At 39.3% G+C, this 18,585-nt stretch overlaps 1 protein-coding gene across 8 annotated transcripts in view; it reads left to right on the plus strand.

The window, feature by feature from the left end:
- Positions 1-18,585, plus strand: part of AGBL4 (AGBL carboxypeptidase 4) — a 1,484,537-nt gene that overhangs the window by 928,467 nt on the left and 537,485 nt on the right. For all 8 annotated transcript variants that reach the window (XM_055255111.2, XM_055255112.2, XM_063627496.1 and 5 more), the window contains one exon: positions 15,151-15,367. In XM_055255111.2, coding sequence (XP_055111086.1) covers positions 15,151-15,367 — 217 coding nt within the window. The remainder of the gene's footprint in view (positions 1-15,150; positions 15,368-18,585) is intronic.

Here is an 18,585-nt window from a genome sequence, read left to right on the forward strand (position 1 = left end):
AATGTAGATTAACAAAATTTTGAGCCTTTATTAAAGACTCAAAATTTCTGAAATCACACTGGTGTCAGACAGTAAAGACAAAGTGTGGTCTGGCTTTCTAAAACTTTATAAAAACATTTTTTTCATGTGTAGTTTAATGTTAGCTTCATACAAAAATTGTATAGTTCTGTTTGGGTACATTTTGACAACTATGGCTTCTATTTTGAAGATAGAAAATGGAAGCTTGTTTGGATGTAATTATGAATTATGTAGACACCTCAAACCAATTCAAAATAAATTTTACTCCATAGGTTTGTTTATTTAACAAGTGCATTGCTTTCACCAAACCAAAATAGGTTTGCTGATTTAACAAGTACATTGTTTTCACCAATTTCAAAAAATACCAATTGTATTCATATTGCCCTAAAATAATTTTTTCTTTAATGTTTAACTTTTGAAAATGAATAAGCTGTATCAGCACTACTAAGACAGTATTTTAGCTTCAATAGAATTAATTTCCAAAAGCTTTACTTTGGTTACATGAATTGGATGAAAATAATTGAATTATATTGGAATTCAGTTAAATTATTTTGTTTGATATATCTGTTGACTTTGATATAAAACTGCTGGTTTTAGTTCTTCTGCTAATTGAGAAAAGACATTGACAGCTACCACTTTATACCCAAGAGAACTTGGAATTGGAAATGGTCAAGATTATTTTAAAATAGTCATGTAAATAATAAGCCAGACATCAGAAGTTATATGTAGTATAGCTCTGATGTCTGGCTTTTCATTTAGAGCAAATGACTTTTCTTGAATAATTTCAATCATATTTCTTCTATGCTTCTGCTTTTACATGTGTAAATTGTAGTATTTTGGCACAAGTTTTTCAAAAATAAGTATTAACTATTTAAGTAGATGTTGATGTTTCTTCAGCAGATTTGTGTCTTCTGATTTTTATGCGGGCATGTTATCAGTACATCCCTATCAGGATCATAAACACTGACAAATGTTTTATACACATTATGTATTTATTATTGCACGTCATGAGAAATGGAAATTTAATAGTTAACTTTCCTAAAACATACACTTTTGTAGTTTTGAGCTCATTGCTGGTAAAAGGGTAACAGACAAAAAAATTTTTTAAGAATTTTAACTAAACAAGAAAATAAATGCATAATTTTATATTACACCCTAGCATAAATGTGTCAAGAGCATTCAGACTATTCCCTATAAGCAGGACTGCTTAGTCTCTATTTCCCAGGCATATTTCAAATTCTCCTAACCAATTATTTTCCACATTTCCTACTGATCCCACTAACTAGTAACCTGGAGGCTCCATGTATCTTGAAGGTTATAGCATGGGTCACAGCACAATTGACTGGTACAACAAGCTGCCAGCAGGGACAACATCTTTGAGTATTTCTCACACCACCATTTGGAAACTGAAGGTATTAACTGCCCTCCTGTATCCAGACACACTTAGTTTTATCAGACAGCACATTCCTTGAAAGGTAGATATTGGTTACTTTGGGTCTGCGAAAGGTCAAGAAGAGAAAACAGGTTATCACTGTTTTTAGTTAATAAGCATGTATTTAAATTAAGACCCCATCCATTTTCACTTTTTCCTTGACCCCCTACCTTGACTTGCTCTGTCCATTTCATACCCTAAGCACACTTAGTGCGAACTTGGAATTCATTGTTCCCAACCAAGAAAGAGCATGATGCCAACTATCCATCACACACAGCATGATGAGTATCACATTTACCATTTACTGAGCACCCCGTATGTGTCAGGTACCAATCTCCAAACTTCACAACAAATCTATAAGGTAAACACTATTTGCATTTTATAGATTGGGAAACCCAGGCCCAAGTTTACATGACTGATTAATAATAATGGAAATGGATTACAGCCTAAACCCACATTAGTTCTACTATACAATGACTGCATTTCTAAAAGACATCCAAAGCTAGAATTGAACATAGCCCTATCTGTTCATTCAAAACCCAGCACTGACTGACTCATTCATTCAAAATATTTATCAATTGCCTCTATATGCTAGGTTTTATGCAAGGTGACAAGGGGATTCCAGTCTAGTGACTTCACAACCTGAATGATTATTGTTATTTCACCCATGATGTAACAACAAAGTAGTCTGGATACAAAACTTCAGTGCAAACCTGACCCATTTCAGCTATGGTCTACCACCCAATCCCAAAGCACCCAGAATTCTAATACTGCCTCATGTACCATCCCATACCCCAGCAAATGACAGTTTTGAAAACACAGTCCTTTTCACCTAAGAGTTTCACAACAACCCTAAGAAGGATACAGGATGCTTTTTAGTAACCGCATTTTATACAGAGGCACGGGGGAAGAATATACCAAGAGCTTGGACTAGAATCCAACTCCTAGCTCCTTGTTCAGTCTCCTCTTCTTGCTGCCTGTCAGAAGTCTGGATTGGAGAAGATAGAGTATGTGATTTATAGCCTCTCATGGCATGGGGTGCCTGTCACTGGAGTTTCTGTCTGCATTGGCATTCTGCCAGCAGCCACCATAGGTAGGAATATTGTTGCTGTCCATGACCGGGGGAATAATCAGTCTCAGATATTCCTCAGCTCCAAACAAGCCTAAGTAATTGGGTTTAATTTTAATTTTTTTAATGACTTGGAATTAATAGAAGCAGCTGCTGCCACAGTGTGTGGGTGTCCTTCTCCAGAAGGCACAGACCAAAAAGAAAAAAATCCCTACATATAATATAAACTCTGAAAAATAAATAATACAGTGTTTAGGACAAAAAGGTTAATTCAAGAATCGAGCAATGTCTTTTTGTTATCAAAAATTCAGCTGGCAGTATGTAGCACTGTCTCTCTCCTCCCACCCTGAGTGCCCATCAGCCCCTGATAAGATGATAATCTGATTAGACACTGGGTTTTAAAATGTGTTGCCTGTATCTGAGCACTCTCTCACTCTTTCTCCCCCTCCTTGTGACTCACCAAGAGATTAGCTGTGACAAAGTGCGGAGAGAGATAAGAATAGATGTGCTGGTGACAGGAGTACTATTATAATTATTTGGGGGAAGATAGGATTGGAATTAGAATGGGTCCTGTTTGCCTAGGGAGGGTGCATTTAGAATATGGGTATCCATCCAAGGTCCCTGGCTATGCCAGACATCAAAGAGGAAAAGGAGGGGGGCAAATGGCTCAAGCTAGGTGATAGCCTTGGTTGTTCCAGCCAAATGTAGACTAAAGGCCATGTGTTGGCATAGATGACAAATGAGAGATTCAGCTGCCCTCACAAAGGGAAAAGGAATGAAATCTTACCTCAATTTCAAATATGCCTGAGAAACTACATGCCAGTTTGCTTCCAGCCCCTGAGTAGATGAAGTAAGGGAACGAAGAGACTATAACTGCCGTTGTTGGATAAATCTGAGGTAGCACAGCCTTGGAACGGTGGGAAGAATATGTGCTTAGCATTCAGACAGTAGTGTACATCAAACAGATAGCACAGCTATTGAGATTCAGAAGGTGCTTAAAATTTGCTACTTCCTTTGGGGATATCTGAGTGATTTTGTGATCCCCTTGTTTTGCACACCTTTTTTCAAGACTTACAACCTGGAAAGAATGATTTTTTATTATGTCGCTTTCTGCTAATTTGAAGAAAAATGCTTGTGTCTACTGGGGTTGAAACACTTTTATTCCCATCCGTATTTCTCTGCTTGATTAGAGAGGAAATTAGGGCTCCTGTCTTTCAAGGCTCTTGAGGAGGACTAGAGAATGCTGTTGTTTTAGAGAAACTTATATACTGCGTTAAGTCTGGGACTTCTCTTCTTCCTTATGTTCTGGTAACCTCCAAAATGATGCTTTGGGAATTTAGCTGAGGGGTCTGAACAGAAAGTAGAGAGGATGATAGGTGGGAGGGGAATCATTCATTCACTCATAAGTCAACTCAGTCATTTAACAAAATACGTTGAGCTCCTCTTCAAGGCCAAGTATTGTGCTAATGCTGAGGATTTTGAGGTGAATCCGAAAAACAGCAGTATCTGCCATTAGTATTTAGAGCAGTTAATTCATCCTGAAGTTGTTGACAAAGACTTCAAAGAGGAACTATCATTTGAGCTAGGCCTCACTTATTTATACAGAGATGCACTGTGTAGAAAAGAATGGGAATAGGAATTATAGGCAGAAGGAATAGCATTTAAAAAGGCAAGGAGGTTTTTGAGAATATGATATATTCAGGGCATGACTTATAAGTTTCACTAGAGAGAGTACAATGTATATATATTAGTGGAGCTGACATTATTTATTCACAAACATATTTATCTAATTCATAAGTGTTCTTGACACTTCATCTATAAGCCTTTGTATAGGTCCTGGAGAACTAGAGAGGAACAGTATGTAGTACCTGCCATCCAGGAGAGCTCAATCTCATAGTGGAGAAAGGAATATGTTTAAACTGAGGTAAAGAGATAGAAGCTATCATAGAGTATGCTTGTGAATGTGTTGAGTGTGTAATGCATGAGAGAGTGCGTGTGTGTGTGCGCGCGTGTGTTTACTCAGAACATTCAGTCATGCATGACTGAATCTGAGGATGTGAGTTACAGACCTCCCTCATTCATGTGGATGTCCTCAGGACGGGGAACTCAGTACAAGGCCTTATTCCAAGAGCTGGATCAGCCTTTAGTCCCCAAGTCTTGAAAGCACACACCACAGGACCTGAAATATTCCTGGGTGTCTGGCAGGATCGGGTGTTGTGCCATTTTCTTTCTGGGGTCTTCTGGGGAGTCATGAACAACCTGCTTAAGCATAAAGGTTCTTGACTCTACCTTTATTTTCATACCATTGATATAATATGAATAACTTCAGAGGATTGTTGAGAGGAATAAAGAAAATACATTATAAAGTACTTAGAATGGCCTAGCACATGGTCCATCCTATATAGATATTAGGAAATAGTACTATAATAATTATTATTATTATCTTATTGTTTCCATGGATACCATAGACTATCTGTGTTAAATGGAATCAGAAGTCTGCCTTGTCTAACCTAACATCAAGTACAGGAACTTTATCCCCTAAAGCTTCTAATACTTCTACTTCTCTGTAAGGCAGCACTCTCTACTTTCTGTTCAGCTGAATGTTAAAGAGTCTCTACTTCACACTGAACTAGAATCTGCCTTCTTGTGATACCTACCAATGTTATTCTGGGATAAGAAGGTTTTTTCTCTTTTTTTTCATTGCTTTTTAAATAAATAAATATTTCTTGAGACCGCTCTATGCCATCACTAGAGGTAAAGAAGTAACACAGTTTATATTTTCTTTTTTTTTATTTTATTATTATCCTTTAAGTTTTAGGGTACATATGCACAATGTGCAGGTTTGTTACATATGTATACATGTGCCATGTTGGTGTGCTGCACCCATTAACTCGTCATTTAGCATTAGGTATATCTCCTAATGCTATCCCTCCCTCCTCCCCCCACCCCACAGCAGTCCCCGGTGTGTGATGTTCCCTTTCCTGTGTCCATGTGTTCTCATTGTTCAATTCCCACCTATGAGTGAGAACATGCGGTGTTTGGTTTTTTGTCCTTGCGATAGTTTGCTGAGAATGATGGTTTCCAGTTTCATCCATGTCCCTACAAAGGACATGAACTCATCATTTTTTATGGCTGCATAGTATTCCATGGTGTATATGTGCCACACTTTCTTAATCCAGTCTATCATTGTTGGACATTTGGGTTGGTTCCAAGTCTTTGCTATTGTGAATAGTGCCGCAATAAACATACGTGTGCATGTGTCTTTATAACAGCATGATTTATAATCCGTCGGGTATATACCCAGTAATGGGATGGCTGGGTCAAATGGTATTTCTAGTTCTAGAACCTTGAGGAATTGCCACACTGATTTCCACAATGCTTGAACTAGGTTACAGTCCCACCAACAGTGTAAAAGTGTTCCTATTTCTCCACATCCTCTCCAGCAGCTGTTGTTTCCTGACTTTTTAATGATGGCCGTTCTAACTGGTGTGAGATGGTATCTCATTGTGGTTTTGATTTGCATTTCTCTGATGGCCCATGATGATGAGCGTTTTTTCATGTGTTTTTTGGCTGCATAAATGTCTACTTTTGAGAAGTGTCTGTTCATATCCTTCACCCACTTTTTGATGGGTTTTTTTTTATTCTTGTAAATTTGTTTGAGTTCATTGTACATTCTGGATATTAGCCCTTTGTCAGATGAGTAGGTTGCGAAAATTTTCTCCCATTTTGTAGGTCACCTGTTCACTCTGATGGTAGTTTCTTTTGCTGTGCAGAAGCTCTTTAGGTTAATTAGATCCCATTTGTCAATTTTGGCTTTCGTTGCCATTGCTTTTGCTGTTTTAGACATGAAGTCCTTGCCCATGCCTATGTCCTGAATGGTATTGCCTAGGTTTTCTTCTAGGGTTTTTATGGTTTTAGGTCTAACATTTAAGTCTTTAATCCATCTTGAATTAATTTTTGTATAAGGTGTAAGGAAGGGATCCTGTTGCAGCTTTCTACATATGGCTAGCCAGTTTTCCCAGCACCATTTATTAAATAGGGAATCCTTTCCCCATTTCTTGTTTTTGTCAGGTTTGCCAAAGATCAGATGGTTGTAGATATGCGGCATTATTTCTGAGGGCTCTGTTCTGTTCCATTGATCTATATCTCTGTTTTGGTACCAGTACCATGCTGTTTTGGTTTCTGTAGCCTTGTAGTATAGTTTGAAGTCAGGTAGCGTGATGCCTTCGGCTTTGTTCTTTTGGCTTAGGACTGACTTGGGGATGCGGGCTCTTTTTTGGTTCCATATGAACTTTAAAGTAGCTTTTTCCAATTCTGTGAAGAAAGTCATTGGTAGCTTGATGGCGATGGCATTGAATCTGTAAATTACCTTGGGCAGTATGGCCATTTTCACAATATTGATTCTTCCCACCCATGAGCATGGAATGTTCTTCCATTTGTTTGTATCCTCTCTTATTTCATTGAGCAGTGGTTTGTAGTTCTCCTTGAAGAAGTCCTTCGTATCCCTTGTAAGTTGGATTCCTAGATATTTTATTCTCTTTGAAGCGATTGTGAATGGGAGTTCACTCATGATTTGGCTCTCTGTTTATCTATTATTGGTGTATAAGAATGCTTGTGATTTTTGTACATCGATTTTGTATCCTGAGACTTTGCTGAAGTTGCTTATCAGCTTAAGGAGATTTTGGGCTGAGACAATGGGGTTTTCTAGATATACAATCATGTCATCTGCAAACAGGGACAATTTGACTTCCTCTTTTCCTAATTGGATACCCTTTATTTCCTTCTCCTGCCTAATTGCCCTGGCCAGAACTTCCAACACTATGTTGAATAGGAGTGGTGAGAGAGGGCATCCCTGTCTTGTGCCAGTTTTCAAAGGGAATGCTTCCAGTTTTTGCCCATTCAGTATGATATTGGCTGTGGGTTTGTCATACACAGCTCTTATTATTTTGAGATACATCCCATCAATACCTAATTTATTGAGAGTTTTTAGCATGAAGCATTGTTGAATTTTGTCAAAGGCCTTTTCTGCATCTATTGAGATAATCATGTGGTTTTTGTCTTTGGTTCTGTTTATATACTGGATTACATTTATTGATTTGTGTATGTTGAACCAGCCTGGCATCCCAGGGATGAAGCCCACTTGATCATGGTGGATAAGCTTTTTGATGTGCTGCTGGATTCGGTTTGCCAGTATTTTATTGAGGATTTTTGCATCAATGTTCATCAAGGATATTGGTCTGAAATTCTCTTTTTTGGTTGTGTCTCTGCCAGGCTTTGGTATCAGGATGATGCTGGCCTCATAAAATGTGTTAGGGAAGATTCCCTCTTTTTGTATTGATTGGAATAGTTTCAGAAGGAATGGTACCAGTTCCTCCTTGTACCTCTGGTAGAATTCGGCTGTGAATCCGTCAGGTCCTGGACTCTTTTTGATTGGTAAGCTATTGATTGTTGCCACAATTTCAGAGCCTGTTATTGGTCTATTCAGAGATTCAACTTCTTCCTGGTTTAGTCTTGGGAGGGTGTATTTGTCGAGGAATTTACCCATTTCTTCTAGATTTTCTAGTTTATTTGCGTAGAGGTGTTTGTAGTATTCTTTGATGGTAGATTGTATTTCGGTGGGATCGGTGGTGATATCCCCTTTATCATTTTTTATTGTGTCTATTTGATTCTTCTCTCTTTTCTTCTTTATTAGTCTTGCTAGTGGTCTATCAATTTTGTTGATCTTTTCAAAAAACCAGCACCTGGATTGATTAATTTTTTGAAGGGTTTTTTGTGTCTCTATTTCCTTCATTTCTGCTCTGATTTTAGTTATTTCTTGCCTTCTGCTAGCTTTTAAATGTGTTTGCTCTTGCTTTTCTAGTTCTTTTAATTGTGATGCTAGGGTGTCAATTTTGGATCTTTCCTGCTTTCTCTTGTGGGCATTTAGTGCTATAAATTTCCCTCTACACGCTGCTTTGAATGTGTCCCAGAGATTCTAGTATGTTGTGTCTTTGTTCCTGTTGGTTTCAAAGAACATCTTTATTTCTGCCTTCATTTCCTTATGTAACCAGTAGTCATTCAGGAGCAGGTTGTTCAGTTTCAATGTAGTTGAGCAGTTTTGAGTGAGTTTCTTAATCCTGAGTTCTAGTTTGATTGCACTGTGGTCTGAGAGACAGTTTGTTATAATTTCTGTTCTTTTACATTTGCTGAGGAGTACTTTACTTCCAACTATGTGGTCAATTTTGTAATAGGTGTGGTGTGGTGCTGAAAAAAATGTATATTCTGTTGATTTGAGGTGGAGAGTTCTGTAGATGTCTATTAGGTCCGCTTAGTGCAGAGCTGAGTTCAATTCCTGGATATCCTTGTTAACTTTCTGTCTTGTTGATCTGTCTAAGTTGACAGTGGGGTGTTAAAGTCTCCCATTATTATTGTGTGGGAGTCTAAGTCTCTTTGTAGGTCACTAAGGACTTGCTTTATGAATCTAGGTGCTCCTGTATTGGGTGCATATATATTTAGGATAGTTAGCTCTTCTTGTTGAATTGATCACTTTACCATTATGTAATGGCCTGGCCTTGTCTCTTTTGATCTTTGTTGGTTTAAAGTCTGTTTTATCAGAGACTAGGATTGCAACCCCTGCCTTTTTTTGTTTTCCATTTGCTTGGTAGATCTTCCTCTATCCCTTTATTTTGAGCCTATATGTGTCTCTGCACATGAGATGGGTTTCCTGAATACAGCACAGTGATGGATCTTGACTCTTTATGCAATTTGCCAGTCTGTGTCTTTTAATTGGAGCATTTAGCCCATTTACATTTAAAGTTAATATTGTTATGTGTGAATTTGGTCCTGTCATTATGTTGTTAGCTGGTTATTTTGCTCATTAGTTGATGCAGTTTCTTCCTAGCCTTGATGGTCTTTACATTTTGGCATGTTTTGCAGTGGCTGGTACCGGTTATTCCTTTCCATGTTTAGTGCTTCCTTCAGGAGCTCTTTTAGGGCAGGCCTGGTGGTGACAAAATCTCTCAGCATTTGCTTGTCTGTAAAGTATTTTATTTCTCCTTCACTTATGAAGCTTAGTTTGGCTGGATATGAAATTCTGGGTTGAAAATTCCTTTCTTTAAGAATGCTGAATATTGGCCTCCACTCTCTTCTGGCTTGTAGAGTTTCTGCCAAGAGATCAGCTATTAGTCTGATGGGCTTCCCTTTGTGCGTAACCTGAACTTTCTCTCTGGCTGCCCTTAACATTTTTTCCTTCATTTCAACTTTGGTGAATCTGACAATTATGTGTCTTGGAGTTGCTCTTCTCGAGGAGTATCTTTGTGGCATTCTCTGTATTTCCTGGATCTGAATGTTGGCCTGCCTTGCTAGATTGGGGAAGTTCTCCTGGATAATATCCTGAAGAGTGTTTTCCAACTTGGTTCCATTCTCCTCATCACTTTCAGGTACACCAATGAGACGTAGATTTGGTCTTTTCACATAGTCCCATATTTCTTGGAGGCTTTGTTCATTTCTTTTTATTCTTTTTTCTCTAAACTTCCCCTCTCGCTTCATTTCATTCATTTCATCTTCCATCACTGATACCCTTTCTTCCAGTTGATCGCATCGGCTACTGAGGCTTCTGCATTTTTCACGTAGTTCTCGGGCCTTGGCTATCAGCTCCATCAGCTCCTTTAAGGACTTCTCTGCATTGGTTATTCTGGTTATCCATTTGTCTAGTTTTTTTTCAAAGTTTTTAACTTCTTTGCCATTGGTTTCAATTTCCTCCTGTAGCTCGGAGTAGTCTGATCGTCTGAAGCCTTCTCTCAACTCGTCCAAGTCATTCTCCATCCAGCTTTGTTCTGTTACTGGTGAGAAGCTGCGTTCCTTTGGAGGAGGAGAGGCACTCTGATTTTTAGAGTTTCCAGTTTTTCTGCTGTTTTTTCCCCATCTTTGTGGTTTTATCTACTTTTGATCTTTGATGATGGTTACGTACAGATGGGTTTTTGGTATGGATGTCCTTTCTGTTTGTTAGTTTTCCTTCTACCAGACAGGACCCTCAGCTGCAGGTCTGTTGGAGTTTGCTAGAGGTCCACTCCAGACCCTGTTTGCCTGGGTATCAGCAGCGGTGGCTGTAGAACAGCGGATATTGGTGACCAGCAAATGCTGCTGCCTGATCATTCCTCTGGAAGTTTTGTCTCAGAGGAGTCCCCGGCTGTGTGAGGTGTCAGTCTGCCCCTACTGGGGGATGCCTCCCAGTTAGGCTGCTCGGGGGTCAGGGACCCACTTGAGGAGGCAGTCTGCCTGTTCTCAGATCTCTAGCTGCATGCTGAGAGAACCACTCCTCTCTTCAAAGCTGTCAGACAGGGACATTTAAGTCTGCAGAGGTTCCTGCTGTCTTTTTGTTTGTCTGTGCCCTGCCTGCAGAGGTGGAGCCTACAGAGGCAGGCAGGCCTTCTTGAGCTGTGGTGGGCTCCACCCACTTTGAGTTTCCAGGCTGCTTTGTTTACCTAATCAAGCCTGGGCAATGGCAGGCACCCCTCCCCCAGCCTCGCTGCAGCCTTGCAGTTTGATCTCAGCAAGATCAGTGAGAATCCGTGGGCGCAGGACCCTCTGAGCCAGGTGCGGGATATAATCTCCTGGTATGCCGTTTTTTAAGCCCGTTGGAAAAGTGCAATATTAGGGTGGGAGTGACCCGATTTTCCAGGTGCCATCTGTCACCCCTTTCTTTGACTAGAAAAGGGAACTCCCTGACCCCTTACGCTTCCCAAGTGAGGCAATGCCTCGCCCTGCTTCAGCTCACGCACGGTGCGCTGCACCCACTGTCCTGCACCCACTGTCTGGCACTCCCTAGTGAGATGAACCCAGTACCTCAGATGGAAATGCAGAAATCACCCATCTTCTGAGTCGCTCATGCTGGGAGCTGTAGACCGGAGCTGTTCCTATTCCCTCAGTTTATATTTTCAAGAAGCCTACTCTTTGAAGAAATATCCAAATATCCATTTACTTTTATTGTTCATTGTTAAGAGACAAACTAGATGATAAAAATCTTTTTATATAATTTTTTAAAGTAAAGAAAAATAAGGAAGACTCAATAGTCAGGGAAGGCTTTAGAGAAGAGCTGTGTTAAAGGGTAGTCACTTATACATTGATTTGTTCATTTAAAAAATATTTAAACCTTTGTTGACAATTGACTATATGCCTCATCTATCAGTAGGAATTCACCAAGTATGCAAGATGGTGGGGAAGGCAGACCAGGTAGAGGAAAGATTGAGTACAAAACATAGAGATATTGAAGGTATGGCACAAAATTGTGTTAGGGAGTTATGAGTAGTTGAATATAAACAAAGCAAAGGTTTCAAGGAGGGTGAAATGGCTGATGATGCTGGAATCACAAGGCCATCACAGGAAGCCTTGTTGGCCAAACTGAAATGTGAAGATAGGAAGTTGCTTAAAAGGTTTTTAGCAAGAGAGTACTGTAAAATCAGGTTTTTCTGGAAGTAGAAGGTAAGGCTGTAAGTTGGATGACAAGGGGAAAAGGAGAGTGGAAAGATACTGTAGGGATTATGAATGCAGGCTTTTGAGCCACACTGGCCTAGGCTTAATACAGGATCTGCTGCTCACTGATCTTGTGACCTCAGGGAATCTTTTTTTTTCCTCTCGTGGCTTCAATTTTTTTTTATCTGTGTAAAGGGTTAACAGCCCCTAGCTCATAAGGTTATTGTGAGGATCAAATCATAATGCATATAAAACACTTAACACAATGTCTGAGACATAATGAACAAAATAAGGGAAAAATCAGAAGTACATCCCAAATGAAAGAGACATTTTTTCCTCCCTAGTTTCAGCCCCCTTTGCTTTATTCTTTGCATTACTTCAAAGTCTTGAATTTTGCCTCCTGAGCCCTCCTCAAATAGATTTCTGTTTGTATCCTTCGGAGAGTCTAGAAAATCTAAGCCCTGAACAGCATCTCAGTTTCCCTGAATGATTGCCCCAGAGCCCGTTAACTCTACTTTGTCTGCTAATCAGGTTAGGCATCCTGGCTCACCCAGGAGAGGAGCTCGACAGCTGCAGGCAGTAGATGGATTCTCCTGATAGCACATAATCAAATTCAGTGGAGACAGCAGGCTCTCAGAGTCAAGTTGCAGAACTTGGCTGGAAGAGGAGAAAACTGTGGTGACAGAATTTAAAGCATATACCCTGGTTGGATATACTGGTAAATAAAGAGCTGAAAACAGCATCATAATCTGAGACCTTATGACTGTAGGAACCACTTGTGAATGAAGACATACTCATCCAGGGCTCTGAGAGACTCAAACTCAGACCATCAAGTCAGGGCCTGAAGTGACTATCACAGACCATTGGCTGGAAACATCAAGGCCACTTTCACAGACATTCTCCCCAAATACAAATCAGGAACCCTGGGACTCGCATATGCCACCAGCCTGCCTCACTTTCCTGCATCTTCAATAACATCACAAATGTAGATCTTCGTATATTCTGTCCATACCCACATCCTTGCACTGGTCTGTTCTCTAACTAATCTTGACTCTTCACTGCTTCCTTCCCTCTCCCTCTTCAGACCTCTTCATTTTCCACTTTTTCCTCTGGAACTCAGCTCCATGGTTAATAATTCCACTTGGATCCTCAGTCTTTAAGTTCACTTCTTCCTTTACCCCTTGTCTTAACCAAACTAGACTTGGTTAAAAGTCTATGATGCTTAAATATTTGCTAAATAAAACAAAGAACTGAGGCCTGACTCTCTTGGAGGACATTACTTCCCCAATTGCCCTCTCAGGAAATCCTCATTCTTCTACACTGCATGTATAGAAGGATCAGGAGGGGTCACTTTCCTCCTCACTCCTCATGCACCTTCCAAGCCATCATTTCTCTACCTCATCAGTGATAACTCCAGAATTTAGTGTAGCAATCTAGTTAGAAGAAGGAGTGCCTATAAGATTTGTCTTGAAGATATATTTCCATTATAAGAAGACTGTTATTTATGTATTTATTGGCAGTATCTTTGGGAGTAGGAGGCAAATGGACTCTATTGGTGGGCCAAACACCTCTAAACAACCTTTGATACTACCTCTGACTTTTATGTGAAAGCTCTGTTTCTTTGTTTCTTAGACTGCATATCTATCATCCTGCCTTTCTCCTCAGCACTTTCAGATTCTTACCCATCTTAGACCCCATGGCCCATCATTTCAGTCACTTTTTCTAATATAATCAAATAACAGAATATTTAATTAAATTTAATATAATCAAATGTTTGTACAGGCATCAATGCCATGTAACCACTGCTGTTCCATAGGATCCCACAGCCACACCTCCCACCCCAGCCACTTAGCTTCAGAAAGACACTAAGGTAGAAAGAAGATTCTGCAACAAACAGAAAACTTTTGTAAAAGAAAAAAAGTGTATGTTATAACGCTCTATTCTATCTGTTAACAATTTTCTCCAGGTTGTTCTACCTGGAGACAGCACCCTTCTTGTTTTTCTCAATTTCCCCTCCTAAACCTTCCTCCTCACATTTGTCTTCATATGCCCCTGTAGTCTTTGGCTTCTCAATTGAATGCCAAGCCACTACAGGTGAGCCTTACATCCTTCATCCACTGTATCTGCACTCCCCAGGAGCATCCCTTCCTTTAAGGATCTTCCAAATCAACCTTGGTGGATAAGACTTATTAAGCAATTGATAAAAAAGCAAGAGTTACACAAAATGTGGAGCTGAACTGGCCTGGAATTGTCCATGTAGTATCATGGAAAGGGCACAGTTTTAGGTGAGTTTTGAAGGATAAGCAGGATTTGAAATGATAGAAATGAGAGACATTCACTGCAGGGAAACATTGTGAAGAGGTTGGATATCATAAATCATGAGAGGGTAGAGTAACTCTTTAAAGTGGGTAAATGCAAAGACATTATGGAAACTATGACTGCAACATTTTTGTTTCCTGTTTGCATCTCAGTGTTTAGCTTAGCAAAATTGCCTACACAGCATATTTTAAAGCACTATTTCCCAAAGTGCTTCTGTGGAAAATTAGTCTCATGGAATGCTCTGTAGAAAATAATAGTAATAATTTAGAGAAATGTTGAATATTTCCCCTTCCTTGAATATATACAATGCATATGAGTTTATTTTAAAAGTTCTTAATTAGTCTTATAATTTAAAAAACCTGACTTCCCCAGGAAAAGTAGGCCTCTCCCATTTATATCTCTATAGCATCACAGTCTTTATTTACCTTCAAGGCACTTTTAGAATCTGTAATTATATTGTCTACTTATTTTTAATATTTTACTGACCGCTTCCCCACTATTCTCCATGAGGACAGAAATCTTCCTTGTCTTATTTATTATTGTACATAAAGTCCTGGGCATTTGATGCCACATATGTTAAGTGCTCAAAATAAGGATAAACAAGTGAATAGAATGTGTCTATTTTTGTTTAACTTTGCATTTTCCAGACAGTTGAGAAAGGGTAGCACTGGATTGTGAGCAAAGAGCTGCCAGATTCAGGTCTGTTTTAGACAATATGTGATTTGTGTTGTCATTCTCCCAGGCCCATTACCCATGGTTCTTGATGTTACAGTTTTTCTCCAGGCATTAATTTATATGTATTACCTTTTGAAGCTTGAACAAATGTCTCATATGCCCAAATTTCTTTGTTTATATATTTTAGGCAAAGGCTGCCACCCAAAAATGTTTACTACTACCGCTGCCCGGACCACAGGAAGAACTATGTGATGTCCTTTGCCTTTTGTTTTGACCGAGAGGAAGATATTTACCAGTTTGCTTACTGCTACCCATATACATACACTCGCTTCCAACATTACCTTGACAGCCTGCAAAAGAGAAACATGGATTACTTCTTTCGGGAGCAGCTGGGCCAGAGTGTGGTAAGGCCTCTGCCAGGTTTGGGTTACTCATTTGGAAACAGGCAAACTTGGGATAGGGATGTAGCAATGGGTTTTTATGGAATGCAAATAACGAATACTGGTGCTTTCCAGAACTTTTAATAATTTACTAACTACAATTAAACAATTATATAATTAGTATTAATTTAACAATTCTTTAAACTATTGTTTTTATTGTGTGATTTATTGTGACTGTGGGCACCAGGAAGTCACAGAATAAGATATGAGACAGATGGTTGTTTTTCTGAATGAAGCTGATAAAGCTCTCTAGCAAAATACAAAAGTTAAGTGAATCCCAAAACCTCTGAGAGAAAAGGAGACTTTTACTAGGTGTTACAAAAGGTATGAAAGCATTTTATTACTGTGAGCCTCTGATAGGAAGAATACATTTCTTAGTGAACCAAACTCGCCTGCAGTACAGGTTAGCAAGTGGTGTGCAGTTTGGTTGTGATGGCCACAATGTGCTCTGTCTCTGTCATCCATCAGTTCCTGACTCTTTTTTCCTGCTCCAGGTTTAGTTTCTTGGGTCTAGAGATTTCAGTCTCCTATTCCATAATTGTTCCCTATTGATGATGTGACAAACTACCACAAACATGGTAGTATAAAACAACACAAAATTATTATCTTATAATTCCAGGAGCTAGAAATACAAAATGAGTCTAACCAGGCTAAAGTCAAGGTATCAGCAGATCTGCATTTCTTTTGGAGGCTCTAGGGGAGAATTTATTTCCCTGCCTTTTCCAGCTTCTAGAGGCTGCTTGCATTTATTAGTTTGTAGTTCCCTTCCATCTTGAAAGCCATCAGTGGCTGGTTGAGTCTTTTTCATGCTGTATCACTTTGATATGAACTCTCTTTCACTTATAAGGATCCTTGTGCTTATAATGGATTTACCCAGATAATCCAGGTTAATCTCCATATAGCAAGATCTTTAACTTAATCACATCTGTGAAGTCCCTTTTGTTATGTGAGGTAACATAGTCACAGGTTCTGGGAATTAGGAGTTAGACATCTTGGGTTGGGGAGTGTTGCATTATTTTGCCTACCACATCTTCCTACTTCCTTTTCTTTTTTTTTTTTTTTTTTTTTTTTTTTGAGATGGAGTCTTGCTCTGTCACCCAGGCTGGAGTACAGTGGCAAGAACTCGGCTCACTGCAACCTCCGCGTCCCAGGTTCAAGCAATTCTCCTGCCTCAGCCTCCCAAGTAGCTTGGATTACAGCCACCATACCCAGCTAATTTTTGTATTTTTATTAGAGACAGTGTTTTACCATGTTGGCCAGGCTGGTCTCAAACTCCTGACCTCAGGCAATCTGCCTGCCTCAGCCTCCCAAAGTGCTGGAATTACAGGTGTGAGCCACCGCACCCGGCCTCTTCCTACTTCCCTCTCTTCCTCTTGTGCCCAAACTAGGATCTGAAGTTGTTCTTCATACTGGATTCATAGGTTTTACTCTTTGTTGTCAGCAATACTTTGGTTGCTAATAAAGAATAAGCAGGTGCTAATTTGGTTTTATGTTTTACTCTTCAAAAAGTGTGGATTGTGCCCCTAAAAGAGGCTTATTGGACAGGCTCTAAACGTTCTAAATGAAGATACTGGTGAAATTGGCAGAAGATACTCTACTTGGGGTTCTGATATGTGTTGGTAGTTAAATGGACTCAGCCTAGTGACTGTGAGTTTCACATAAAAGTGAGACGCATTTCTAAATAAATCCAGGATACCTCAAAAAAGAGAGCAATAAAGAGGGCCTATGTGCAACTCAGGTACCTGAGAGACAAATCTGGTCATGTTATTCTTGTAGTCTGAGATTCTGTATGCACTATGATTTCATAGCTAAATATCTTTTCTCTACTCCAACCTTCTTCCCAACAGCGCTTCTCATGGTATCTTCCCATTTGTATCTGTTGCCTATATATTTTGAACTGAAAATTGTTATACATGGTGTATGAGTCAGCATGCTAGCAGGAAACAGATGGCAACCTCAAATTAGGATAATTTAAGGAAGGTTTAATAAATGAGTTATTTACAAGGTGTGGGCAATGTATGCAATGACAAGGTATCGTGAAATTCTCTAGGGCTAATAACAGCTCAAAGGGAATAAAGGGAAGGAATGGTTAACAGAACACAATAGTAGAGAGTCATTTAGTGGGTCATCTCAGAAAGAATTGGTGACCTTCAGTTAAGGTACACGGTTAGCCTAAGATAATCCCATAGAGAGTGGTAAGAAAAATAAATATATAGACCTCATTCTCTTACTTACATCTGATCACCTTCTAGGAGTCCATATTGGCCAGCACAACCAGAATCCAGAGAATAAAGGAGCCCATTTATGTAATTCATACAGATCAGCCTCCCAGGGAAAATAAAAAGATACAGAAGGGTGGAGAGTGGATGTAGAGGAACAAATAGAATACATTAAATGCACCTGGTCCAATTAACAGTATATTACTGAACAGTGAGCTTATTTGAGGTGGGATTGTCAGAAAAATTCTGAGATGAGTATTTACCAGACATATGAATTGTGATCTTTTTTAAGAGAATGGGAAGTTCATTCATTACTCATAACTTTTAAGGCAGGATCTGTACATTTCACTCCTGTGCCCACCCAAACCTTCTCTTAGATTTATGACAGGCAGAATGTAGGTGCACAATGAATGTTTATTGAGTGAATGATTGAAACAACGAAAAAATGAATTAAGAACATGTCTGGAAGCAGTGTGAAGAGCTGAAAACAACAGAAAGCTAATAAGAAAAACAATAGGATCAGTTAAGCTTTCAATAATAGATATTCAAAATAACATATATAAAATAACAACTTAAGATAGACGTTTATTTCTTTTCAATGTAAAAGTCTAAATGTAGGCAATCCACAACTAATTTTATGGCTCTACTCCTTGAAAGCCTCAAAGAGTCAGGTTCTTTCAGCTTTCTTCTCTGTCATCCTTGGGATGTAGCCCTCAACCTCACGATTCAATATGGAATTCTACCATCATATCTGTATTCCATGCAGCAGGGTGAAGGAGACGGTGGAGAAAGAAGAAGCAGTTCTGTGGCACTGTCATTTACTAGAACTCATCCACATTTAACTAAAGGAAGGAAAAGAAATGAAGTCTTTGTTCTGAGTAGCCAAGTTTTAGCTAAAAATTGGTGGTCCTCTAACTATGTGGGAGAATTGACATTGAGGGACAGCTTAAAGTCTCTGCCACA

Source organism: Symphalangus syndactylus, chromosome 12 (assembly GCF_028878055.3).
Source record: "Symphalangus syndactylus isolate Jambi chromosome 12, NHGRI_mSymSyn1-v2.1_pri, whole genome shotgun sequence".
Lineage (NCBI taxonomy): Eukaryota > Metazoa > Chordata > Mammalia > Primates > Hylobatidae > Symphalangus > Symphalangus syndactylus.